General features: G+C 37.7%; 1 protein-coding gene across 2 annotated transcripts in view; it reads left to right on the plus strand.

Annotated features, from left to right (window-relative positions):
• The first annotated feature begins 8,116 nt into the window (after nucleotides 1-8,116).
• The window catches only part of LOC111143025 (ATP binding cassette subfamily D member 3), an 84,600-nt gene continuing 65,693 nt past the window's right edge, over nucleotides 8,117-27,023 (plus strand). For both annotated transcript variants that reach the window (XM_022496439.1, XM_022496440.1), the window contains exon 1: nucleotides 8,117-8,355. In XM_022496439.1, coding sequence (XP_022352147.1) covers nucleotides 8,246-8,355 — 110 coding nt within the window. In that variant the 5' untranslated portion in view covers nucleotides 8,117-8,245. The remainder of the gene's footprint in view (nucleotides 8,356-27,023) is intronic.

Below are 27,023 nucleotides of genomic sequence, written 5' to 3' on the forward strand. Positions count from 1 at the left end.
GCTTCATTCTTTTCATGGATGTATAATAAATATTCCATTACATTATCTAATCAGTCCTCCACTGATGGGAATTAAAGCATGTTCCCAATTCTTTGCTTTTACAAAGATACCTTATATCTATGACATTTCAGTTACGTGAGAGTACATCTAAAGAATCAATTCCTTGAAGTAAATTACTGAGTCATAGGATATATGCATTCCTATTTTTAAGCTATTGATCAATTGTTCTATAATTTGTACTAATTTACATGTCTTTCTGAAATATTAATAAAAAATTACGTAATGTATTATCAAACTTTGGGATCTTTGCCATTTGGTAAGTGAGAGTTGTATTTTAGGGTAGTTTTCTTTTGTATCTATAACTATGTGTGATAAAAGCATCTTTTCATATTAATTTTAATTTTTTATTCCATAGACTATATTTCATATTATTTACCAATTTTCCTATTCAGATTATGGCTATTTTTTTTTTTTTTTTTTACTGATTTGAAGGTATTCTTAGGAAAATAAACCACTGTCTATGAAATGGACAATGAAATAAGGTGCAACTTTTTCCTACAGTTTTCTTTCTGCCCTGTTCACAATGTTTTGTTTCGTTTTGGTTTGGTTTGCTTATGAGGAAATTATTTTTAAGTAGCCAAACATGTATTTTTTTTCTTCTATAGCTTTTGGATTTTAATACTTGTAAAGGTGTTCCCCATGCTAAGATTATAAGATCATTATTTCATGAAGAATTCTTTCCTCTTTTTTAATCATAGTTTTATGGTTTCCTTATATATTTTTTTCTTCTTAGTTATTCTTTGAGCAATTTAGAAATTATTCCGTTTGCAGTATGAGGTGTGGATCCAAGTCTTTTTTTTTTTTTTCAGATGATACAGAATTTAAGAAAAATAAGACTTGGTTTCTTCCCTTGTAATGGTTCCTTCCATTTAAATAAATAAACACTGTAACAGCTGTGACAGAAATCTGAACAGGGTGCATTGGGAGAATATTAAGGGAAGGAAAGGAGAGTCCAGAAAAGCCTTCATAAAGAAATGGATCTTCAATACTTCCTGATAATTTCAATTACCATTCCTATACCCTTCTGGAAACTCTCTTGCATCTTGACTTCTGTGATCCTCATGCCTCCAGATTTCCATATTGCCTCTTTAATTATTCTCACTGTCCTGGATCCCTTTCCTTCCTCCATCCTTCAAATGTAGGTGTTTTACAGGGTTATATCTCACTTCCCAACTGCCCATTCTTCTTTTTAATTTTTTTTTGGTTCCAAGGATTCATCTATTTTGTATATGAAGACCTCTAAATCCATATTTTTTTTCTGAATGTATATCTAAATGTTTATTATATGTGGGATTACTTATGATCATTTGATTAGTATATGTTCCCCTATAAGACTGTTCTGGGTGGGGCACCTGGGTGGCTCAGTGGGTTAAAGCCTCTGCCTTCGGCTCAGGTCATGGTCCTAGTGTCCTGGGATCGAGCCCCACATCGGGCTCTGTGCTCTGCAGGGAGCCTGCTTCCACCTCTCTCTATCTGTCTGCTTCTCTGCCTACTTGTGATCTCTGTCTGTCAAATAAATAAATAAAATCTTTAAAAAAAAAAAAAAAAGACTGTTCTGGGTGAAGACTGTTCTGTTTTTCTCACCAGTGGCCCTAGTTCCTGGCACACAGTAAGTCATTAATAAATATTTTCATATAAATAAATGTTTAGCACTGATCATTTTCCCTAAAAACTTGTGCTTAATTCTTTGATTACCTGCTGGGAATGTCCATTTCCACCAGGCATTCCTTTTAGCTCCTCAAAATCAGTTTGTTCGGTTTAATGAACATTTACTGAGACTCTGCTCTGTGCCAACAATGTATAGGGCCCGAGAATGTACGTACTGTAAATAAACAGAAAGCACAATTGTAAGTGCATGTGGTTTTCATCACAATGACTTGCATGAACAGTCTGGGATAAAAGTCACATATCTTTTCCTATCATTTATTTTTCTAAAGAGAGATACCAAGAAACAGACTCTTTTTTTTTTTTAAGATTTTATTTATTTATTTGACAGAGAGATCACAGGTAGGCAGAGAGGCAGGCAGAGAGAGAAGGGAAGCAGGCTCCCTGCAGAGAGCCTGTTTCGGGGCTCAATCCCAGGACCTTTGGATCACGACCTGAGCCACAGAGGCTTTAACCCACTGAGCCACCCAGGCACCCCAAGAAACAGACTCTAGAACAGAACTGTAGAGAACAAACCGATGGTTATGAGAAGGGAAGTGGGTGGGGGAGGGATGGGTGAAATAGGGAATGGGGATTAAAGAGTACACCTATCATGATGAAATAAAATAAAATAAAATAAAATAAAATAAAATAAAATAAAATGATTTTTTAAAAAGAATCATTGAGAAACCCTCTTACTGTTATGACTGGAAGGAGAGTTAGGTACCGATTGAAATCTTGACCGCTTTCCTTTTGGGTTTCAACATTATTAGAGCCTTTACAACACACTGAGGTAGTCTTATCTCACTAGCTCACTGTCCTAAAGAGAAACTCTTCAGGAGGTGTAGGAAGACTGAGCTGGTGAATTAGTTCAACCACAGTGCCCTGTGCCTATAGGGAGAGGTGATTCCAACACAGTATGAGGCTAAGCCAGGAAGGCCATCCCAATTCAGTCATCTAGGAACTACCCAAGATCTTTGAGAATAATGTCCAAGCATAGAGAACCCTTGAGAGTCCATGCCTTGGTCACTCTACCACCTTTATTTCCTTTGTTCTTTGTTTTATTTCTTAAATTCCTCATTATAAGTGAGATCATATAGTATTTGTCTTTCTCTGACTAAATTATTTTGCTTAAGATTATACTCTCTAGCTCTATACATATTGTTGCAAATGGCAAGATCTCATTCTTTTTTTTAATAGCTGAAATATATATATATATGTATACATATATATATATATAAAGAAGAGGTGGGATATATATATATCCCACCTCTTCTTTATCCATTCATCTATCAATGGACACTTGGGCAGCTTCCATGGTCTGGCTACTGTAAATAATGCTGCAATGAACATAGGGATGCATGTATCCTGTTGAATTAGTGTTTTTGGTGGGGTTTTCTGGGTAAATAGAAGTGCAATTACTGGATCATACAGTAGTTCTATTTTTAACTTTTTGAGGTAACTCCATATTGTTTTCCATAGTGGCTGCACTGGTTTGCACTCCTACCAACAATGCAACCCACCAAAAAGTGATTCTTCTTTAAGCAAAGATGAAAAAGATGAATTTTTCCTGGTGACTTGAGGTGTTTACCTTGTCAGAGAAATGAATGCCAGTTTCTCTTAAGAAACACCTTACTGTAGGAATGCCTGGGTGGGTCATTGGTTAAGTGTCTGCCTTGAGCTCAGATCATGATCCCAGGGTCCTGGGATTGAGCCCTGCATGGAGCCAGCATTGAGCCCTGCATGGGCTCGGTGCTTAGCAGGGAGCCTGCTTCTCCCACCCCCCGTGCTTATGCTCTTTCTCTGTCAAATAAATGAATAAATCTTTAAAAAATAAAAGTAAGACCCTGCTATACACTAGTAGAATTAGATATGAGACAGAAGCAGCAAAAGGGAGGAAGGGATTTACTTGGTAAGAGGTGGGGACTTGGAGAACATGATCAGAAAAGACAGTTTGGAGTAGGAGACCATCAGAGTTTCATTTTAAAAGATAGACTGAGTTGAGAGTGAGGATGTTAGGGTAGGAAAGGATTGGTATTTCTGGCAGAAGGAATAGAATATTCTAGGGAAGACCACAGAGCGGAATACCAGTATGCATTTGTCTTCTAGGCAGTGGTGGAATACATCTGTTCGAGGGGAGGAGTGTCAGGATAGGAATTCAGAGAGGTAGGTAGAGCTGATCTCATAACTAGCTTTGTGTAAGTTGCTAAGGATCTTGGAGTTTACCTTGGTGATGAGGATCTAGTGAAGAATTATTCATTTGCCTCTCATTATCTTCCCTGAAAAAAATGTTTCACTTCTGTGCTCCTGCCCTCAGGTAAATAATGTCCTCCTCTCTGGTGCTCAACCAGTAAATCTCAGAGAGAATTTAAAATTTTCCTTCCTGTTAAATAACAATCTCACCATGCCCATCCAATTTGATTCCACAAAGTGCTTTCCTTCCAGTTTGCTCTGTGCTGCCTGAGTAGGTGTTTACAATCTTTCACCTAGATTATTTCAAGAGAGTCCAGACTGGTATCTCGCTTGATATTTCTTCCTTCAATCCATCCTACACATTGCCACTGGCACAGTCTCTTTAAATAATAGCTGAGGTTACCACTCTTCCTCCAAACCTGGACTCCCTCCTTTTATTGCAGAATAAAATCTCACCTGGTTAACTGGGTGTTTTAGATCTTCCAAAAATTGACCTCCATTAAACATTTCAAGCTTTTGTCTCATTTAGCACCGCTTCATGAACCTCCGTCCAACACCGTACTTAATCATCTTGCTTTGTACCTTCTAGTGTCTGTATCTTTGCTCCTATTATATCTTTTCCTAAAGCACCTTTCTTCTATTTTTGGAGGCCTGACCCAAATCACATCAGCTGCATAACAAATTACCCTCAAATTTAGTGGCTTAAGACAATGGTAAACATTTATTGTCTCCCACAAAGTTTTTATGAGTCAGGAATTTAAGAGCTTCTTGGCGGAATGTTCTGGCTTGGAATCTTCATAAGTTTGCATTCATCCATGGGGATGGAAGATCTGCTTCCAAGGCTGGTAAGCAGGCATTGGCTCTTTCTGGAATCCTTGATTCTTCTTGAGGACTGTTTGAGTGCACTTTATGACAGCTGGCTTCCCCAAAAGCAAGCAATCCAAGAGAGGGAGGTGGAAGCCACAGTGTCTTTTATGATCTGGTCTCAGAAGTTGCGTTCTGTCACCTTCGCCACACTCTTTTGGTCACACGGACTCATCCTGATAGGAGGGAGATTATATTGGGCATGAGTACCAGAAATAAGGATCATTGAGAACAATGCTGGAGGCTGACTAGCACAATATCTCTTCAGGAGGATTTCTGGATTCCCCAACTCTTCTGGCCCCTCTTCTCTCTGCCTAATTGTTGAATGAGATTTAAAAATCAGAGGTCTTGGATATCTTCCAATAAAATAACATTTTTCTTAGTTATTAACTATTTTTGTGATCCTGAAAATTTGTTTTGGTTAATTATCAAAGGGCATAGTGCTGAGGAACTTTGTTCTCTAAAACCTTAAGTTGTCAGAAACCCTGTTGTTCGAACTCATGTTCACGAGACAACATATCTTCACAGTGCAGAGGTTCGGATAAGGGGTTTTGGGGCACAATATTCTACATTAATGTTAAATTTATGTTTCCAAGGGAATAGAACCCAGAAGATGCTTCTCAACTCAGATCTGGTATTAATCCCTTCACATACAGATCTGATTTGCTATGAGCTTATTAAATACGGTTTCATTTCAATTCTACCTAAACTCCTCCCTTCTTCTAATACTATAATGACCCCCATTTCTTCCTTTTTTTTTTTTTTTTTTGAGACATGCCCATAATTCCTCTGCTCTGTGGTAACCTTTCTGTAACAAGTTAATGAACTTAGCTTTGTTGGGTTACAGGTTTGTCCCTAGTGGTCTTTACCTGATGGACTTTATGAATAGCTAAAATTAATTTTTTAATTTTTATTTTTTAATTTACTTAAATTTAATTAACATGTAGTGTATTATTACTTCCAGAGGTAGAGTTCAGTGATTTGTCAGTCTTATATAACACCCAGTGTTCATTATATCACATGCCCCCCTTAATGTCCATCACTCAGTCACCCCATCTCCCTACCTCCCATCCGTCCAGCAACCTTCCGTTTGTTTCCTGAGTCTTTATGGTTTGTCTCCCTCTCTGATTTCATCTTGTTTTATTTTTCCCTCTCTTTCCCTACTACTTTGTTTTGTTTCTTAAATTCCACATATGAGTGAAATCATATGATAATTGTCTTTCTCTGATTGATTTATTTTGTTTAACATAATACCCTCTAGTTCTATCCATGTCATTGCAAATGGCAAGATTTCATTTTTTTAAGGACTGAATAATATTCCATTGTATATACATATATCACATCTTTATCCAATCATTTGTCGGCAGACATCTGGGCTCTTGCACAGTTTGGCTATTGTGGATGTAGCTGCTATAAACAATGGAGTGCAGGTACCTTTTAGAATATGTTGCCCAATTGGTCATTCTTATTCTCCTCTGAACTGTAATCTATTTCCTAAATATATCTTTCCTTTAACCTTGCATGCTCTTCCTTCATTGCTATAAACTCCAAGATGATACACCTTCTTCCATAGTTCCTAACACTTTTACATTACTATGCAATTTATTAGTGAATTAGTGATTTTCTCTCTTGTCCTTCTCACGGCTCTTTATCTGGTCCATTAAGCTTTAGCTACAAAGTCATCTTCTGTCAAGGCCTAATAGAAAGTCCAGACAGGGATACCTGGGTGGCTCAGTCAGTTAAGGATCTGCTTTCTGCTCATCTCCTTTTCAGGTCTCAGGGTCCCGGGATCGAGCCTCACATAGGTCTCCCTGCTCAGTGGGGAGTCTGCTTCTCCCTGTCCGTCCCCCGACTCTTGCTCTCTTTCTCTCTCTCACATTCTCCATCCTTCTTTCTAATAATAAATACTTAAAAATAAGTTCCAGACAAAACTAAGTATTTTCTTTTTTGTGTGCTATCACAGCACAAAATGTGTTCATACCTCTAACGTGACACTTAACATATTTATAATTTTTTTTTCATGTTTTTCCTCATCTGACAACCTTTGGAGATCAGGGATTGTGATCTGTTTTTATCTTTGTATCCTTGGTGCATACCAAATTGCCTGTTACAGGAGATAATGAAAATGTCTATGTGGTAAATTGAGAATTTAGTAGAAGCTCCACTTTAACAAAATTTAGGCAGTTGAACACCTCTCCACACACACACACCTTGTGATTCTTGTGATCTGTATTAGTCAACTCCCAGTTCATATTAAGTAAACACCTAGGAAACCACTGTTTTGTAGGCTACTTTAACATGAGTGTGTATCATGCAAGGTTTTATGTACTTACTTTCTGACGGATACTCCTTCCTCCAGTTTTTTCAACTGAAGACAGGGATTCACTAAGTTACTGTACATATGCCAGTCTAAAAGCTAGGGATAGTGATTTCCGTAGCATAGGACCAGCCAGAAGAATGCTGTAATCTGCAATGCCCTTCTGATTCTGGGAGTAAGGCCAGCATGCACACAATGCATGATTGTTATTCCTGAATGTCCCTTTGCAGAGAGCAGTGTTTCTCAAACTTTCTGTTTGATCAGAGCCACATTAAAGAAATACACTCTATATCACTGCTAGGGACACATGGCTACAAGACTGCAATAAAAATTTCTCAGAACAACTTGTTTACACGTGACACACTCTGAGTGTTCTATTGTCTTCCTACCGATCACACACACACACACACACACACACACACACACACACACACACACACGAGTGGTGGTCTCAATCTACCAAACTCACTCTACAATCCGCTAGAGGTTATAACCCGTGGTTTAGGGAAAAAACCTGGCTTGGAAAAAGGTTTTCGATTTGTATAGTCATTCTTCCCACATTTCCCTACACCTTTCGGAGTTTCCGAAACTGTAGGGAAATCACCGTGCCTTCAGTTTTGTATAAATGCTCTATGATGGGGCTATTCCCCTTCTTCCTGAGCTCCTTTAAGAGGGTGGTAACTGCCCTTCACGGTGCGGGAGAGGGAGGTAGGAGGAGTGGCAGGTCACACCATGCCCCCCGCGCTGGGTAGGCCTGCTCTTCCAGTTGCTGTGAAAGCTTGGGTTGGTGTGTGCGCACGAAGGTGGGAGTAAGGGTGAGGCAGGGACAGCAACCAGGCCCGGAAGAACCAATGAGCGCCTGAGAAAAGATCAGCAGCATCTCCGCGCGGGCAATCCGGGTGACCCTGCGGGGGTCCACGCGTGCGCAGAGAGCGTCCCAGAACTGTTCCGGCCTCCGTGGCGCTCGCGCGCGCTCCCGCCGAGCTGAAGTCCGTGGTGGGCTACGGCGCGCGGACGACGCGGCGGCGCGCGCCAGGGGGCGGTCCTGCGCTGCCGGCACCGCCCTCCCTCCGCTCGCTCTTCTCCCAGTCTGCTCCGCGCTTCCTGCATTAAGGGTAGTCGACGCCGCCGCGGCCCCATTCCCGGCTCGCTCGCTCAGGTGGTTCCATGGCGGCCTTCAGCAAGTACTTGACGGCGCGGAACTCCACGCTGGCCGGGGCCGCGCTTCTGCTGCTCTGCCTGCTCCACAAAAGGCGCCGCGCCCTCGGCCTGCAAGGGTAAGAAGGCCCTCGACCGCGCTGCCTCCGCGGGCCCGAGCGGGCGCTCCCGACGCGCTCTTTTCTAGCCTGGCGCGGGGCGGACGGGTCCCTTGGCCCGGACGGGTCCCTTGGCCTGGAGGGTTCAAGCGTAGAGAGGGCGGGCCATGGCTGCTGCCAGGTTCTAATGTCAAGGTGTCTGATTTTCTCGCGCAGTCATCCCCAGTGTTCCCTGCTTCCAGCATTCTGCTCCTGGGAATGTCTGTCTCCGCCACACCCGCTAGGAAACCTGTACCTCCTGCCCCAGGCCTCGTCCCTAGTGCTCCCTACGCCCTACTCTGACTCCGAGAGCGTGAATCTTTTCCCAGCGCCCGCTAGCAGCCCTGAGCTTCTGACCCGAGGCTGTCGCCTCCAGCCCACCTCCTGTATCAACTTTCTGGGTGCGTTCTAGTTTTGTCATCTCATCTCCTGAAAGACCGTGGGTTTGCTTTGTGGATGTGTATTTGTGATTTGAGGCTGAGGATTGGACTCGCCAGGATGGAGACTGTTGCCTCAGTCACTTGGATGGGGTTTGGCACGATTCCCTAGTAGTTGCTGTTCTAAGTCGTGAGGATGGTACATGTGAACTGCCCTGGGTCTTTTGGGTAAGAATGCTTTGTAAGGTGGTGTTCCGTGGGAGCTGGTCATTTCACCCCGAAAGGCTGAATTTGGAAGGCAAGGTTCCTTCCCCTGGCTGTTCAGGTGGAAGGTTCAAGTGTGATTTAGCTGAGGATCAAGATCCTTTTTGATTATACTCCACTTCTTCCTCCTCGAGAGAATCTTAATGTTTAGCTTTTGGGCGATTATAAGATTAGAGGAAGGAAAAGAGAGAATTGAGTTACTGTTGTGGGATTACAGACATAATATTTTATTCTCTGGGAGACACTTGGCTTCAGCAAGTGAATGAGGAAAGGTTACTTCCTAGCATTGCCAGTCATTGGATATTCCATATTAAATCTTGGCATACTGCTTTCATGTATTTTATTTCATTCATCTGTCTGGGCAGGTGCTGTTGCCTCTTGTTTTTGTTTTGCTTGAAATATCTGATGAATGGTAGACTTTGGACTAAATCACTAACAAGCGGACTTTCATCCATGAAATTCTACTAATCTCCTGTCTTCCTTACCTTACTAAGGTCTGAAGCGGTGGTCTTTCTCTTCCTTTCTCAGTTCGATTAAGAGTTGAAAATGATTTACATCTTTGTCTAGACAATACAGTGCCAATCCACTTTTCTTCTATTCAGTTAGCTTTTAAAATGATTTCTTCTGGAAAACATAGAGGTTTTTGTTTTTGTTTTGTTTTTTTCTGTTGTGTGCTTTCTGAGCTCCCAGTTGCAAATGGAAGTTATTTGTTATCTGGGAATATGTCAGAAAATGTCAAATGCTGTAAGATAACTTTGTATTACCTTTTATTAGAGAAATGTTTCAGTGCATAGAACAGGTGTTTTAGTATGAGGTAGGGAATTTGAGGACAGCTCTAACAACTGTGGTTTACTTTGTTTTATCAGAGTATTACATGTATAATAGGAATATAGAAAAGTACACATTAAGTGTAGTGCTTGAAGAATTTTTACAGATAGAACTTACCCGTGTAATCAGCACTCAGATCTGCAACCGTGTAAGAACACTATCAGCATCCCAGAAACACTTCATGTCGGTTCCAGTCACAGTTTAGATAGCTAGTGATTTATAAGGCTGTAGATTATTGTAAGGAAAGTTTTAAATATCATCTCCTGGGAAATAGCAAAACAGTCTAATAGAAACTGTCTTACTAAATTTTAAGTGTTTTTTCATTTACATTTTATTGTAAAATGCTTTGAAATCTTTTTGAGAAACTTAGTACTTTTTGAGGGATTAAGTTAGACAACAACTAATTTACTGAACAAAAGATTGTTAACCTTGTGCATTGGCATGAATAAGGACGATCTTTATTTTCCACATTAAATATTTTGTGGGAGGAGAATGCAAATTAAGAGTAGATAAGCATGTAGGAGGGTAAATAGGGTGGCTGGGTTATGGACATTGGGGAGGGTATGTGCTATGGTGAGTGCTGTGAAGTATGTAAGCCTGATGATTCACAGACCTGTACCCCTGGGGCAAATAATTATCATATGTTAATAAAACTTTTAAAAAAAGAAAATAAAAGAGTAGATAAGCACGAAGTTTAAATTACCGAGATAAAATAATTGAATTATTTTAAAACATTCAAGAGTGGTGTTGAGTCTATTTTTGTAGTCGTTGTATTTCCAGAAACTTTTGGACATATTTCAAATGCTATCTTCAGCGCACACTTTGAAGATTAGGAGATTAGAAAATTCTGACTTTATATTTTATTGGCTTTTTGGGTGTTGTTTGTAACAGGGCTAATTAATTTTCCTATCTGATGCTTAATTAAGGAACCTATGGCTGCTTGGCCTTTTTTCATCTATGCTATTAACAATACATTTGTCTTAGAAGATAGTCCTTAGAATCAGCTAGGTAATTCTAGAGCTAGTAAAACCACTTTAAAAGTTATAATGTCACATTATACCGAACATTAGGAGAATAATTAATTTAACTTTCTGAGTTATTTTTTAGTTTTGTTAATGCGTTTTTTTCAAAGTAAGCGGAATAATATTATGGACCATCTATATGTTTTACTGAAGAAATATCATCAACATTTTGCCATTCATGTTTCAGCTATAACCCCTTACTCCTACCCTTTATTTTTACAGGTTTTTAGGTAAATTTATATATATTAAACAGTATAAATCTTGGTTATACATTTTTTAAGTAAATGCAATACAACAGTGTAACACACTCCTATCATAAATTAGAACATTTTCATCTTCCTAGAAAGTTGCCCTGAGTTCATTTCCCATTACCATATACTAACTTTTTCCCCTTATTTTTAAATCATTCATTTGAAAATCACACATTTTATTTTATTATTTATGGGGAATAGTGGAATCTGTGCTCATGGATAAAGGAGACCATCTATTCAGTTCAAAGGAAGTATCTGTTTTAAAATGTTGTATTACTGCCCTAGGTGCTGTGGGGTGGATTGGTGTGTGTGTATGTGTGTATCACACATACAGTCAAAAAAATATATGACATCTTTTCATAGGGAGCTTACATTCTTGTTAGGGAGGAGAAATTTAAATACAAATTAGTTAAAATTGTAAGGTGGTGACAGAATGCAGTGTACAGACAGACATGCCTTAGATGTTCAGAGAAAGGAGAGATTAATGTGTTATGGAAGAGTTCAGAAAGGCTTTATGAAAAATATGAGCTAAGCCTAGGAAAGGAGTAGGGGTGGATAACTGCAGATAAATTGAATGTTAATAGCAGCTTTATCAGATTTTTGTTGCATTTTGTGATAGGAGGAAGTTTTGTGGTACCCTTTCAGCCCATCTTTCACTGCCACCAGAGCTGTTTTTTTTAAGAAACACAATTATAGGGGAGCCTGGGTGGCTCAGTGGGTTAAAGCGTCTGCCTTCAGCTCAGGTCATGATTTTAGGATCCTGGGATTGAGCCCCACATCAGGCTCTCTGCTCAGCGGGGAGCCTGCTTCCCCCTCTCTCTCTGCCTGCCTTTCTGCCCACTTGTGTTCTCTGTCTGTCAAATAAATAAATAAAATCTTAAAAAAAAAAAAGAAACACAATTATAATCTTGTTATTCCTTCATTAGAGTCTTTTGGTTATTCTAAAACACAAAATTCTTAGCACGAGAAAATTGTGTTCGTGATCTGGTCCTTTACTACTTCCTATACTCATCCAGCATTGTGGAGTAACAGTCTCTTGAGTATGATAGGCTTTGCTCAGCCTTTGCAGTCTGATTATAATCACTGTCACCCCCAACACTTTTCCCCACCTTTTGGTGTTTATTTTCTTTCAAAACTCAGTCCATTTAGCACTTTCTCTTAGGTGTTTTCTGTCTTTTCCTGATTTCCAATCTGATGTTGTTGTCCTTTGCTCTCATGATACGCTAAGCATTTCTTTACTAGTTAGCACTCTGTATTGTACTAGTTTATTTTCCTGTCTTCTGCCTATATCAGAGTGAGTTTCTTGAGGTCATGCACTGCCTCAAGTATAAATTCCTAGTTTGCACATGTCACGGGATAGACACTAAGTGTTGTATGAGGTGAACAAATTATGTAGGATAGTTGAATAACTTTTTTTTTTTTTTTTTTTTAAACTTGAAGAACTTTTAAGGTTAAGGGTAATTGTCTGGCAGTTCTGGATGTAGGACCAGTACAAACATGAGTTGAGGCTTTAGGTAATAGAGGCGATAGTTGTATATCTGAGAGTATGTCACATGGGCGAGGTAGTAGGAAATTATGGGCCAGTTTTAGAGGGCAGACAAAGAGACCAGTCTGCACTGCTGTAGTATTTTATAATCTTAAACCAAACACGAAGAACAAAAACAGAACAAAGCAGTTTCTTTCCCTTCCCATGAAGCTTGTCAAGTTCAGATTTCTCATCCTGAATTTCAGAGCCTTCCCTCACCTGATCTCACCTTACCTGGCTGATCTTATATGCCTTTGCCTGCCAATCAGTATGCTCTGTTCCAAACAGAGCAGTTTTGCACTGTTCTCTGAACAGGCCACATTCATTCCAGGCTTTGCAGCTTTATGCATATTAACCAAACCTGGAATCTCTCTCCTTATGTTATCTGTTCTTCAGCTCTTATCCTTTAAGGGTTAGGTGACCATCTTCCATTCCATGAAGTATCATTTAACAACTCTGGATGATCTAAATAATGATCCTTTTTAACTTTCTGAAGCATGAATTTAGGTACCTTATTTATTTATTTATTTATTTATATTTATTTATTTATTATTATTATTATTATTTTTTTTTTTGATCAAACCGTTTTATTGAGGGGCCTGAGCAAAAGGTCTGTGGGCTGGTAGGACAGTGAGATTTGATGTCCTTAGCTTGGCTGGGCTCTCTCCAGCTTCACAGTTGTCAAAAGCTGAGGTGCCTTTCTTGTTTTATCTATTAATTGCTTGACTGGGTGTGATCTAGTTTTCAGCTATGAGGGTGTAGCCAAGTCCCCCAGCTTATGGAGTGATCCTTTATCCTTTTCAAAGCCCACTCTGTAGATGGTGGGAACACAGTTTTGTCCTCCAAATATTTCTGAGGTGTTTCAGGGAGCTTGTATTTTTCTTAGTGACACCTTATTTAACATTTTTTTTTTTTTTTTGCCTCTGCTCTGTTTCATTTTATTTATTTTTAAAATTTTAATATATATATTTTTAAATTTTTTTCAATTTATTGTTTTAAAAGATTTTATTTGTAAGTAATCTCTATACCCAATGTGGGGCTTGGACTCATGACCCGGACATCAAGAGTTATATACTCTTCTAATTTGGCCAGGTAGGGGTTCCTAATATAAATAAATATTTTAAATTGAAGTATAGTTGACATATACTGTTATATTAGTCGCAGGTATATAACACAGTGATTCTTTAAGTTTATTAGTTATGCTATACTCATCACAAGTATAGCTACCATACAAATGTTATTACAGTACCATTGACTATATTCCCCATGCTGTGCCTTTTATCTGTGACTTATTCATTCTATAACTGGAAACCTGTACTTTCCAATCCCCTTCACCCTTTTTGCCCAGCTCCTTTCCCTCTTTTGACCATCAGTTCTCTTTATGTATGAGTCTGTTTCTGCTTTTTGTTAATTTGTATTTTTTTGGATTCCACATGTAAGTGAAATCATAAGGTTTGTTTTTCTCTGATTTATTTCACTTAGCATACTGTCATCTGGGTCCATCCATGTTGTTTCAAATGGCAAGATCTCTTTTTTATGGCTGAATAATATTCCATTGTGTGTGTGCATGCGTGTGTGTGTGTGTGTGTGTGTATACATCACATCTTTATCCATTCATCTATTAGTTTGTATCTGTATCTTCACTATTGTTAATAATCCTGTAATAAACATAAGGGTGCATATATCTTTTTGAATTAGTGTTTTTGTTTTCTTTGGGTTAACACCCAGGAGTGGAATTACTGGATCACATAGTACTTCTTTTTTTAATTTTTTTGAGGAACCTCCATACTGTTTTCCACAGTGGCTGTACCAGTTTACATTCCTACCAATAGTACATGAGGGTTCCCTTTCCTCCACATCCATGCCAACACTTGTTGTTTCCTGTCTTTTTGATACTAGCCATTCTGACAGGTATAGGTTGATATCTTGTGACTTTTATTTGCATTTCCCTGATGATTAGTGATGTTGATCATCTTTTCATGTGTCTATTGGCCATCTGTATGTCTTCTTTGGAAAAATGTCTATTTAGGTCCTCTGCTCATTTTTAATTGGAGTATTTGTGGGTTTTTTGGTGTTGAGTTGTAGAAGTTTTTTTTTTTTTTTAATATTTTGGATATTGGCCTCTTATTAGATATATCATTTGTAAGTATCTTCTCCCATTCAGTAGGTTGCCTTTTTGTTTTGTTGATAGTTTCTTTTCCTGTGCAAAAGTGTTTGCTCTATTTTAGATCCTACTTAATATCTTGTCTCTTGAGCCTATCTTTTTGGTATCTGCCTTGATTCCTATAAATTATCAGGTGCAAAGCAGGTAATTGTAGTAGAATTTTATCGAAAATTTGGGAATGGTGGCAGCGATTATATCTCAATAAAGTGAACAGCTTAAAATGGAGACATTCTTTTATTTATAAGTTCCTTTGACATTTCCACTGTTGGCAGTTTGTTGACTATTTTTCGCTGAGCCTCAGCCCTCTGGTCTTTTGCTAGATCTTTTCTGTACCTCTTGAATGTTCACATATCTCTAGCTTTTATTCCCTGTACTCTCTCTCCACTAACTTTACAGCTTTCCTGCATACTTCAAATTCAGGTTTCCTTCCTGAGATCTGCTCCTTTTGAATCAGGCTCTAGGAGAGGCTGGCTTCCCTTTGCTTAGTTTCACAGGCCCACTGAAATGTTTTGCAAAGTACAAGCATGAGTCAGGTGAGGGGCTGGAGATGCAGGAGACCCTTGGGAGGAACGATGAGTGGATGTTAAGGCCCCATTTGGATCTCAGAATAAAGAGAATGGTTAAGCAAAAGGCCTCAAAGAATTTGCCAGGAAAAGCTTCTGTGTACTGAAACCAACTGATTGAGGTCAGATCCAGAAGCAGTGTTCTCTGAACTCTGTAGCTGTCTGTGGTCTGCTGGGCGGGAACTCGGTACAGACTGTTTAATTAATTATACTTCTCTGTTTTTGGCACAATAACATATTTCCTGGATTTTCCTTATCATGAGCAAATGCGGTATTTATTTTACATATTTATCTTGCTTATTGTATGTCTCTGCTGCTAGTAAGTTCCATGACGGCAGGAATTTTTGTCTGTTTTGTTCATTTTTATAGTCCCAGTGGCTAGAACTGTGGCTGGCATGTAGTTGTCTCTCAAAAATGTTTGTTGACTGACTCTCACTCTGAGATGCTTCTTTCTTAGGGCTGTGGTTACTGTTATATTAAATAACTAATTTTTCTTATTACAAATGTTAATGTCTCCTTAAGGATATTATGAGCTGTTTAGGAGCTGGGTCCCTTATATATGCATGGGTAAAACAAGTCTTACAAATTTATAAAAATGGTATCATTATTGTTTTATAACATTTTCACAGTTAATACAGTGGAAACAATAAAAATAATTAAAAAAATTAAATTATTAATGTCATCACTATAACATATGTATTATTTTATTTTTGTTACCTATTATTTCTCATTTATATGCATGCATTTTTACTTAATTATAATGTACTTGTTTTGCTATTTTCATTTAATGTGTAGACATCTTCCCTATGTTTCTACATGGACTTTATAACTATACTTTTTTCTTTAAAGATTTTATTTATTTGCGAGAGAAAGAGAGAAAGAGCCCTCGCGCACAAGGGGGAGGGGCAGAGGGAAAGGCAGAAACAGACTCCTGGCTCAGCAGGGAGCTGTGTGTGCTACTTTGTTGGATCCCAGGACTCCTGAGCGGAAGGCAGATGTTCAATCCACTGAGCCACCTAGGTGCCCCTGTAACTGTACTTTAAAGAAATACATAAATACTTCTTTGTGTGACTATATCATAATTTATTTTGGGCATCTAGATTTCTTTTGTAATTTTTCTAGATAATGCTAAATTTTTTTGCTGGTGAACTTTTCTGTCTCTGCTGAAATATTTCCTTGGAATAGATTGCCAGAAATGGGGTTATAGAATGAAAGCTAATGAACTTTCCTTAGTGTTTATGGAAAAGGTGTGAACATTGTGGAGCTACACAAATTACACCTGTTACTTCTCAAGAGTTGTGCTGTAGAATACTCTGAAATGATTGCAAATTTAATTCTCTCATCAATAAAGGGTGAATTTTTTTTTTTACTACTTTAAAGGTGTAAAATAATGTCATGACATTTTAATTTGCAAGAATGCACATTTTTACATGCAGCAACTTGATCTGTATTATGGAGGTGGTTTGGCATACTATAAAACATGGTATGGTCTTTGGAGTTAGATATGGGTTCAATTTTTTTTTTTTTTTTGAGATTTTATGTGTTTATTTGACAGAGAGAGATCACAAGTAGGCATAGAGATAGGCCGGGGTGCGGGGGGGAACAGCAGGCTCCCTGCTGAGCAGAGAGCCTGATGTGGGCCTTGATCCCAGGACCCTGAGATCATGACCTGAGCTGAAGGCAGAGGCTTAACCCACTGAGCCACCTAGGTGCCCATGGGTTCAAATTTCTGTGCAGCTATTTGCTAGATCTGTGACCTTGTACAGAGTTTACTCAGCCTCTGAGCCTCAGTATTCTCACCAGCAAAACAGGGATAATAGTATTTACTTAACTCGGTGGTCTGAGGATTAAATCAGAAATTGTCTTAACTCAGTAGTCATTGGAACAAAGCTCAATAAATAGAAGATAGCTTTAGTTCCTTGTGCTTGCTGAAAGGAAAACTAAAATGACAGCCAAACATGCCACTATTAGGTTCTCAAAAACCATTAAGCCTTCCTAAAAATTTCCTCACATGTGCCCATGAAAATCTCCGTAAAGAAGCCTTTTTTGGAGTTGGAAAGTATTTACTTTCATGTGACATGGCTTTAGGGCCTCTGTATTTTTTCATTTGCTGCTTCCTGAATGATATTCTTTATTTCTCCACCTCTTAAAGAAGTCCAAAACTAAATTTATTATTCTAAGTGTGGTTGACTGACACACAGTAGAATGGCTTACTACTTGCTTTGTAGATCCTAAGCTTTTTAAGAAATAGATGAGGTTACATTTATTACTTTTGTGACCATACTCTTCACTTGGATTTAGCTTACACAGTTATTTCCCCTTCATTTGCCCTCCTGAACTTCTTGTGTTTGACTTTTAAAAAAAATTAAACCTGGGTGCACATATTTAGGCTTATCTTTGGATGTATTACTTCCTCTAATTTTTTTTTTTGATCCTATATGTTTAATTAGTATTCATTCTTTGTATTTTCCCAGTAAATTTAAGTTATTGGACAGGGCCAAGTATAGAACATCTGTTTACACATAACTCTGTAACCTTTCTATTATTTGACATCCTTGGGGTGTTGTTATTATTTCTCATCTTCAAACTTAACTAACAATTTTTTACACCTTTCCTTCTGGTAATGACCTGGCATTCTGACCATAGGACTTAGGCATCAAATCCATATTGGGCCAGTGGGAGTCCTCCTTTGAGATGTTTCTGCTGGAGCTGGTAAGGAAGGGTCTTTCTTTTTCTTTTCTTTTTTTTTTTTTCCCCCCAGATTTTTGTATTTATTTGACAGAGAGAGAGCGAGCATGCACAAGGAGGGGGAGCAGCAGAGGGAGAAAGAGAAGCAGGCCTCCTGCTGAGAACGGAGCCCAACATGGTGCTCAGTCCCAGGACCCTGGGACCATGACCTGAGCCAAAGGCAGATGCTTAACCGACAGAACCACCCAGGCAACCTTGGGAAGAGTCTTTCTTTTCTGGTCATGGAGCAGTGAAGATAAGACCCTAGAGCTGTATGTGGCTTCTGTTTCTTTTGCGTGGAAAAGGTGGAGAACTGATTTAGTCCATCATCAAATGCTTTGTAGCATAGTAAACTAAGTTTAAAGAATTTTCATGATCCCTTCAGAAAAGAAAATGAATTTGGTCCAACATGACTTTTTGGTGAACTTGTGCTTGTTCATAGAATTTACAGCTTCTTCCAAGTACTGGTGCCATATTGTCCATTTGCATAAATAAGTTGTAATTTTTTTCCTAGGATCAACATCAGTCTCATCCATGACTTGATGAATAGCATCACCTTCTAATCTGTTATAGTAAAATACAAACTGGAATTATGAAGAATGATATTCTCTTTGTAGTTTTCTTTACAATTATATATGCCAAATTAAATTTTATAAAAATGGGTATTGTATTTCTTTATTGTTCTTTCTTTTGCAATGATTTGTATGAAATGTCGGAGTTGTTTAAGAATGCCATTTGTAGTTCCTTTTTTTTTTTTTTTTTTTTTAAAGATTTTATACATTTGAGAGAGAGAGAGTGAGTGAGAGTGCACAGAAGTAGGGGGAGGAGCAGAGGAAGAGGGAGAAGCAGACTCCCCACTGAACAGCGAGTCAGACCCAGCTGGGGCTGGGTTCTGAGACTCTGGGATCATGATCTGAGCTGAAGGCAGATGCTTAACTGACTGAGCCACCCAGGCACATAAGCATTTATAGTTATTTCTACAAAAAACTTTATATCAGGCTCTTGCTTATGGACATGGCTCTCATTGTGCATTCTTTTTATGGAAAAAAAAACACTTGTTTTAGGCATCTCTGCCAATGATATCGCCATCTATAAATGTAAGGATAAAATACTTTTGATAGCTGATGGTTATGCTCTTCAGTGGGAGTTACTGTGCATATTAAGAGAGTTTGAAGCCTTGAGTGTGCTTAAACATTTTTTTTTAAAACACACCTTTGTAATCCTTTTGCTAAATTAGCAGACCTGAATGAATGCCATTAAATTAATTGCATGAAGTACAGAATTGAAAATAGTTATCAAAGCATATTCAGCTAATTTGATTGTTGTTATCTGGGGAGGCTTCCCATTTGAGCCTGACTTTGAGAGATTTGTAGTATTTTGCTAAGGGGTAGAAGGCGTTTTAGGTGGGGAAAACAGCTTGAGCAAAGGCATGGAGTTAATGGAGTCGATTTGAGAAGGGACTCCAAGGACATGTAGCTGGAAGTTTTACTATGAACTATTTATTGAGCACTTACCATATTTTAAGCATTACTGTAAGTATTTTATATTTATTCTTCACAAACAGTCTTTTGGGATAGTTGTTTTATTATTTTCATTTTACCAGGGAGGAATCAGAAGGGTAAAAATGGTACCTGCTTATGAGAGTTTTTAAGTTTGTTTGAATTAGCCATGTGGAAGGTAGGAGACGGAATAAAATATTTTTATCAAATCCTTCAGATGGGCTTAAATTCAAAAACCAGTCACCAATCATTCAGGGGTTAAGAAAAAGTTTTATGTTAAACACAAAGTTAATTTTTAAAATTTTTTGGTAATATGTTGTTAAAACGTTAGAGTCATGGTGAAATATTCTAAGATTTTTAATATCTTTTTATTATATATTATACCACAACTGAAAGAAATTACATAAAAACATATATAACCTAATGACTTTTTTAGTTTTTAAGATAAACACCCTTATAACTACTACACAGGTCAAAAAATAAATCTTTGCCCGCCACGCCACAAGTCCTCCATGTTCCCCTTTCCAGTCAGAGCCCATCCCTCTTCCTTGTTATTAACTGCTATCTTGACTTCTATAGTATTTGCATCTCTACATTTTTTTCTAATTTTATTGCCCAAATGGGCATTCTTAAGCAGTATAATTTAGATGTGTGTTTTCTTATTTGTTTCTCTTAATTTGCATGTCCTGCTGCCATTCGTCTTTCCCATTTCTTTCTTTCTTTTTTTTTTTTAAAGATTTTATTTATTTATTTGATAGGCAGAGATCACAAGTAGGCAGAGAGGCAGAGGGAGAGGAGGAAGCAGGCTCCCTGCTGAGCAGAGAGCCCAATTCGGGGCTCGATCCCAGAACCCTGGGATCATGACCTGAGCCGAAGGCAGAGGCTTAACCCACTGAGCCACCCAGGCGCCCCTTCCCCTTTCTTTCTTACCGTTTGTTGAAGCAGTCAACTATTTTGACCCATACAGATTCTGTCATCTAGGTTATGCTGATTGCATACTTTTTCTTCATTCTCTGTATTTCCTGTAAATCAGTAGTTGGATCTAAAAGCTTGATCAAAGCTTAGATTTTGTTTTTTATGTTTTTGGAAAAGAATACTTCCTAGGTGTTGATGTGGTATATTCTATGAAGACTTATGTAGTGTCTGGTTGTTTCTCTTTTTGTGATTTTTAGCAGCCACTGTTGCTCAATGCATAAATCAGTGAATTTTTATTTATTAGGGCTTACAAAATGGTGGTATTTGAATTCGTTATTCTTCCTTTATAAGGTGGAATGCTTCCATAAAAAGGAACTTCCCTTCATCTACTATTTGGTTACCCAGTGGTACAGTTCAATTAGGAAAGGTAGGATAGATATTTGTTCTTAATTTTATCAATTTTTAGAATACTCCATTAGTTACCTCTTATTCTCTGAAGGTGACCAGCGAGTTCTTAAGTGTCATTATGAATCTCTTGATTTACTACAAGTAACTACCGATTTAATGCTTTCTATTTTATAGATGCTTTGGAGGAACCCTATTTTATGAATGCAGTGGATCTTATCAACAAAATATAAAATGTGCCTTGGTTATCAGCTCTTTCAACTATTCTGTATAATTTTTAGGATCAGCATGTTGGGATTTTGATGAGGATTACTTTTAATCTTTAGATTAATGTATGATTGCCTTCCTTTAAAAAAAATTAATCTAGCCATAAGTGTGTAAAAACGTGGATTTTTAAAAAAAAAATCCAGCTTTCAGTTTTGCTTTACCTCTATTTACTGTCTCTTATTTCCTTTTTTTTTTTTTTTGCCTCCCTCTGTATTCTTTTATTCTTTACACTTTCCTTGCTAAATTTTATTTTTCTAATGTTCTGAGAGTGATATGAATTTCCAGCCTTTCTTTTCTGAAGTATGCATTTGAGGTGATAAAGTTCTCGCTAAGCAATGCTTTAGCGGCAGCACACAGTTTTTTTTGATACATAGACTATACCATTTTAAACATATCATTTGATGTGTATATCATACATTTCAAAAATTTTTTCGTTGACCCATGACTTTTTACAAGTTTATCTCTCTATATATGTCAGTTATCTATTGTTGGATAACAAACCACCTCAAAATTTAATAGCTTAAAATAATTATTTCTCCCCTCAGTTCTGTGGGTTGCTGGGTGGTTCCTTTGCTGGTTTTGTCCTGGGTTTGCTTGAGGCTACATTCAACTACAGGATTGTCTACATGGGGGAAGTTTTAAGAAGGCTTCACTCATATTTGGCTGATGGTACTAGTTAGTGGCTGGGGTGCCTTGGTTCTCATCTAAGTGACTTTTTATCATCTAGTAAACTATACCACTTTCCTCATTTGTAGTCTCAGGTCAGCATTCCAAGGGGCCAAAATAAAAGCAAAAAGGTTTCTGCCACGTTCTGTTGGTTAGAGCAAGTTACAAGCTTGGCCCAGATTCAGGAATGAGAAAGTAGATTCCTTCTTTTTAAGAGAAACACAAAGGATTTGTTTCATATTTAATTTACCATAATTTCCAAACATTTGGGAATTTTTCTTGTAAATTTTTTTTTGTTATTGATTAAACAGCAAAATTGCTTTGTAATTATTTTTTTTCATTATTTTTATCCCCTCTACTAGTTTGGAAATTATTTACTTTATGTTCCTTTTACTGGTTACCCTAGAGATCTTAACATGTGTTAAAATTTTTAAGTCTAAACATTAATCAGTAATACTTCATCCCCCTCTTAAGCGGTAAAATGACTTTAAGAGCAGTGGCTCTGGTTAGTTTACTCCTGATTTATATGCATTTATATTTATATTTTATTATTATATATTATAAGTACATATGTGTGTGTATATTTTTAAAGTTTTGTGGGGTTTTTTTGGATTTTATTTATTTATTTGATAGAATGAGAGAGAAACAGCATGAGGCGGGGAGGGTCAGAGGGAGAAGCAGACTCCCCAGTGAGCAGGAAACCTGATGTGGACTTGATTCTGGGACTCCAGGAGCATGACCTGAGCCCAGGCCAGTTGCTCAACCACCCAGGCACCCAGGTTTGTTTGTTTGTTTTTTAAGTACTAAAAGACATTATTATTGTTTTATCTAATATTCATTTAGAGTTAACTATATATTTACTACTTCGGTTGCTCTTCATTCATTTTTGCAACCTGAACCTTCCAGCTGGTATCACCCTCCCAGCTACCACCAATATGACCTTTAGTTACAAATCTACTGATAATGAACTTTCTCCGTTTTGTCAGAGAATGTCTGTATTTGCCTTCATTCATGAAAGTGTTTTTTTTCTCCTGAACATTTAATTCCTGATTGGCAATGATTTTCTTTGCCCATTGAATATTTGGTTCTGCCATCTTCTGGTTTCCATTACTGACACCGAGAAGTCAGCTATCAGTTTGTAACTGTTGCTCCTTTGAAGGTAGTGTGTCTTTTTTTTCTGTAGCTGCTTTTAAGGATTTATCTTTATCTTTAATTTTTCTGGAACTCATTCTGATTTGGTGAGGGGTGGATTTTTAAATCTATCCTGCTTAGGACTCACTAGGCCTTTTTTACTTTGTGGAGTGTTGTCTCTTCCATTTTGTAATATTCTCAGCCATTATCTATGCCTTGTTCTCTTTATTCTTCCTGGACACCAACTAAGATGGTCTCATTTTAACAACTGTCTCTTACCTTTTTTTTTTTAAACACTTAATAGATTTGTGTTTCATCCTTCTGGGGGTGGCCTGCTGATTTCTGTATAATTACAATTTTAGAACATTGTTGATGAAGTGAGCATTTTCTTATTTCTTTGTTTCCATCTTTTTGTTTACTTTTTGCTACACTCTGGATAGCAAATTCTGATTTAGCTCCTAGATTATTAGTTGTCTCTTTGGCTGTGTGAAATCTACTAAAACTATTAAATATTTAAGTTCACTTGTTGTATCTGGTATTTTTTAAAATTACATTTGGCTCTGGGGCACCAGGATAGCTCCGTCCGTTAAGCGTGGACTCTTGATCTCAGCTCGGGTCATGATCTCGGGGTTTGAGATAGAGCCTTGTGCTGGGCATGGAGCCTGCTTAAGGTTTTTTGTTTGTTTGTTTGTTTCCCCTCTGCCCCTCCCCGCTTCTGTCTTTAAAACAAAACAAAACAAAACAAAATCTGTTTTGTTCTCTTAGGTCTCTCTCTCTCTCTCTCTCTCTTTTTTAAAATAATTTCCTTGTTTTGGTAGGTAACTTTATTTTGTGTATTTATTTCTTTAAATACATTCTGCATTGTCTTATAGGATGTGTTTGGAAAATCCAACATCCGAAATCTTCTTAGGTCTCCTACTGTTTTCTTTAATTTCTGCTGGTTCCTGTTTATGGAGTCTAGTTTGCTGTGTGCTTGGTTATTTTTGATTTTGGTTTGGGTATTTTATTTAAAATTAGGCCTGGGAATAATTTTGAGGCTTATAGTAAACATACTTTTTTTTTTTTTTAAGAGGAAGGTTTGCTTCTTACAGTGCCCAGGAACAATATTCAGGGAACAACTTAAACGAAGTTCCTTGAGAGTAAATTCTGAAAATTTTAGTACAGCATTTTGATGAACAGGTGGAAGACTCACATTTCAGATGCTATGGTTTTGTTTCTCAAACGAGTTATGTCATTGTATGTCCACCATCATTGTCATGTTAGTGCCTTTCAGATCAGTATCTCTACTCTTGTACTTCAAATCAAAACTTTTAGAAAATTGTCTCCTGGACAATTCCATATAGTTATCTAACTGGGACTTAAAATTGAAAAAGTTTACAATGAGTCCAATTATTATTTCTCTTAAATGCTTTTACTACTGTTATTCTTTTTGTAGTTAATGGAATCTGTGTCCTCTAATCACTCAATGTAAATTATTTGTGAAACCTGAGGAAAATGATCTGTGCCTTTCATGGCATCAGTTTGGAGCTGATGGTTTCTGATACCTCCTCTATCCTTACACAGTTCTTAAAGTCTGTGCTCTTCTCCACTCATTTCCGTGTTCAGTTGAACCTTGAATAATGTAGGGATTAGGGACACTGAACCCCTGAACAGTTGACAGTCTGTATAACTTTGGACTCTCCCCAAATTTAACAACTAATATCCTACTATAAAACTGACCAGAAGCCTTACTGATAATATAAACATTAACACTTACTGTGTTATGTGTCTTATATACTGTATTCTTTCAGTAAGGTACACTAGAGAAAAGAAATGATTAATCAGAAAATCATAAGGAAAATACGTTTACAGTCCTGTACTGTAAAAAATCTGTGAATAAGTGGACCCGCACAGTTCAAACCTGTATTGTTCTGATCTCCTCTCTCACCCTGTCATTTCTGGCAGTTTTCTTGTGTCTTGTGGAATAGTTATGGTAGTATATATGAGAAATTTTGATGGCTTGAATTGAAGTTCTGGCAATAGGGAAAAGAAGAGCATAGAGAGCAATTGGGTATAAAGAGTATGAGAAAGGGAAGATACCTAAGAATAATTCCTAAGTTTCTGGTTCGGATGGTTTTATAGATGAAGGTACATTCACTGAGTTAAGGCCCAGGTTCAGTATGAGAAGATGGAAGAACAAATTGGGGGTGGAAAAGTGAATTCAGACATAATTTTGTTTTGGAATATACTAATAAATTGATTATCTCATCAACATTAATGAAGCAGTGATTTATTTATTTATTTATTTATTGTAATTTTATTTATTTGACAGAGACAGAGTTCACAAGTAGGCAGAGCAGCAGGCAGAGAGGGGGAAGCATGCTCCCCGCTGAGCAGAGAGCCTGATGCGGGGCTCTGTCCCAGGACCCTGAGATCATGACCTGAGCTGAAGGCAGAGGCTTAACCCATTGAGCCATCCAGGCGCCCCTGAAGCAGTGATTTAAAACCAATTGATTATTTACAAAAGAAAAATAATGATTATAAAAAAATCTTAGACATCAACTGGAATAGATAATTCTTTCTATTCTTTTGTCCCAGCACTGGTGTTTAGTTGTAGCTGTGTTATTTCCCCTACCACTTTAAATGAGTGTTGATTCCATTTTTATTGGCCTAGAACTTTTGCTTGTTTTTTAAATGATAAATGTGTAGAAGAACTGTTAAAAAAAATGTTATATATGCTTAATTTCATGCTTATACATATTTAAGGAAGCACCACTTTAAGGCAATAGCAGTATCTATAAGATTTTTTTTTTTCCCCTTCAGAAGACGTTCATACATTACTACTTAGAGTAGTACTTACTTACTCTACTACTAAGTCTAGGATATACTGGACTCGTTTACTTAGAATGAGCTAGATGATAAAGGGGTTAGCGTCAAAATTACTGTGCTGGTTAATTAAATTTAATTTCCAGTTAATTAAATTCTGGTTACAGTTTCCAGTGTTCTTCCTTTTTCACTTTGTCTGAAATCTCTTATCTAAAAACTTCTCTATTTTAATTTTTGACAATTTCTTTTTCCTAGTCTTATCGTTGCCTCCTCCCATCTTTAGGGGAAGTCTCTGCCTATTAATTTTACGTTTTGCTGGCAATACTAAGGAACCGTTAACTCATCTCCCTATCCCTCACTTCTCCCAAAAATAAGGAACTAACAAAGCACTATTCTATTATGTTCTTAGGAAAAAGTCTTTCCTAGGTTGTTGAAACATTAGTGATATACAGTAAACTGCTGATATTTAAAGTACACAACATGGTGAGTTTTGACATGTAACACCTGTGAAACAATTACTACAATCAAGATAACGAACATTTTATCACCCCGAAGTTCCCTTGTGGCCCCTTCTAGTCAGTCCTCTCCCCGCTCCTTGCTTGAACTACTGTTCTACTTTCTGTAACCACAGGTTAGTTTTGGTTCCTCTCGACTTTCATAAGTGGAATAGTATACTAATCATGGTTTTGTCTAGCTACTTTCAGTCAGAATAATGCTTTTGAGATTCATCCACGTTGGGTTTATCAGTTTTTTTTTTTAATTGTTGAGTACATTTTATGGACATACCACAATTTTATAATCCATTGTTGTTGGTGGACATTTGGATTGTTTCCAGGCTTTGACTATTAAAAATAAAGCTGCTCCTTACACCACACACGAAAATAGACTCAAAATGGATGAAGGACCTCAGTGTGAGAAAGGAATCCATCAAAATCCTTGAGGAGAACACAGGCAGCAACCTCTTCTACATCAGCCGCAGCAACTTCTTCCTAGGAACATCGCCAAAGGCAAAGGAAGTGAGGGCAAAAATGAACTATTGGGACTTCATCAAGATCAAAAGCTTTTGCACAGCAAAGGAAACAGTTAACAAAACCAAAAGAGGACTGACAGAATGGGAGAAGATATTCGCAAACGACATATCAGATAAAGGGCTAGTATCTAAAATCTATAAAGAACTTATCAAACTCAACACCCAAAGAACAAATAATCCAATCAAGAATTGGGCAGAGGACATGAACAGA

Source organism: Enhydra lutris, unplaced genomic scaffold (assembly GCF_002288905.1).
Source record: "Enhydra lutris kenyoni isolate GAN:26980312 unplaced genomic scaffold, ASM228890v2 scaffoldscaffold9, whole genome shotgun sequence".
Taxonomy (NCBI): domain Eukaryota; kingdom Metazoa; phylum Chordata; class Mammalia; order Carnivora; family Mustelidae; genus Enhydra; species Enhydra lutris.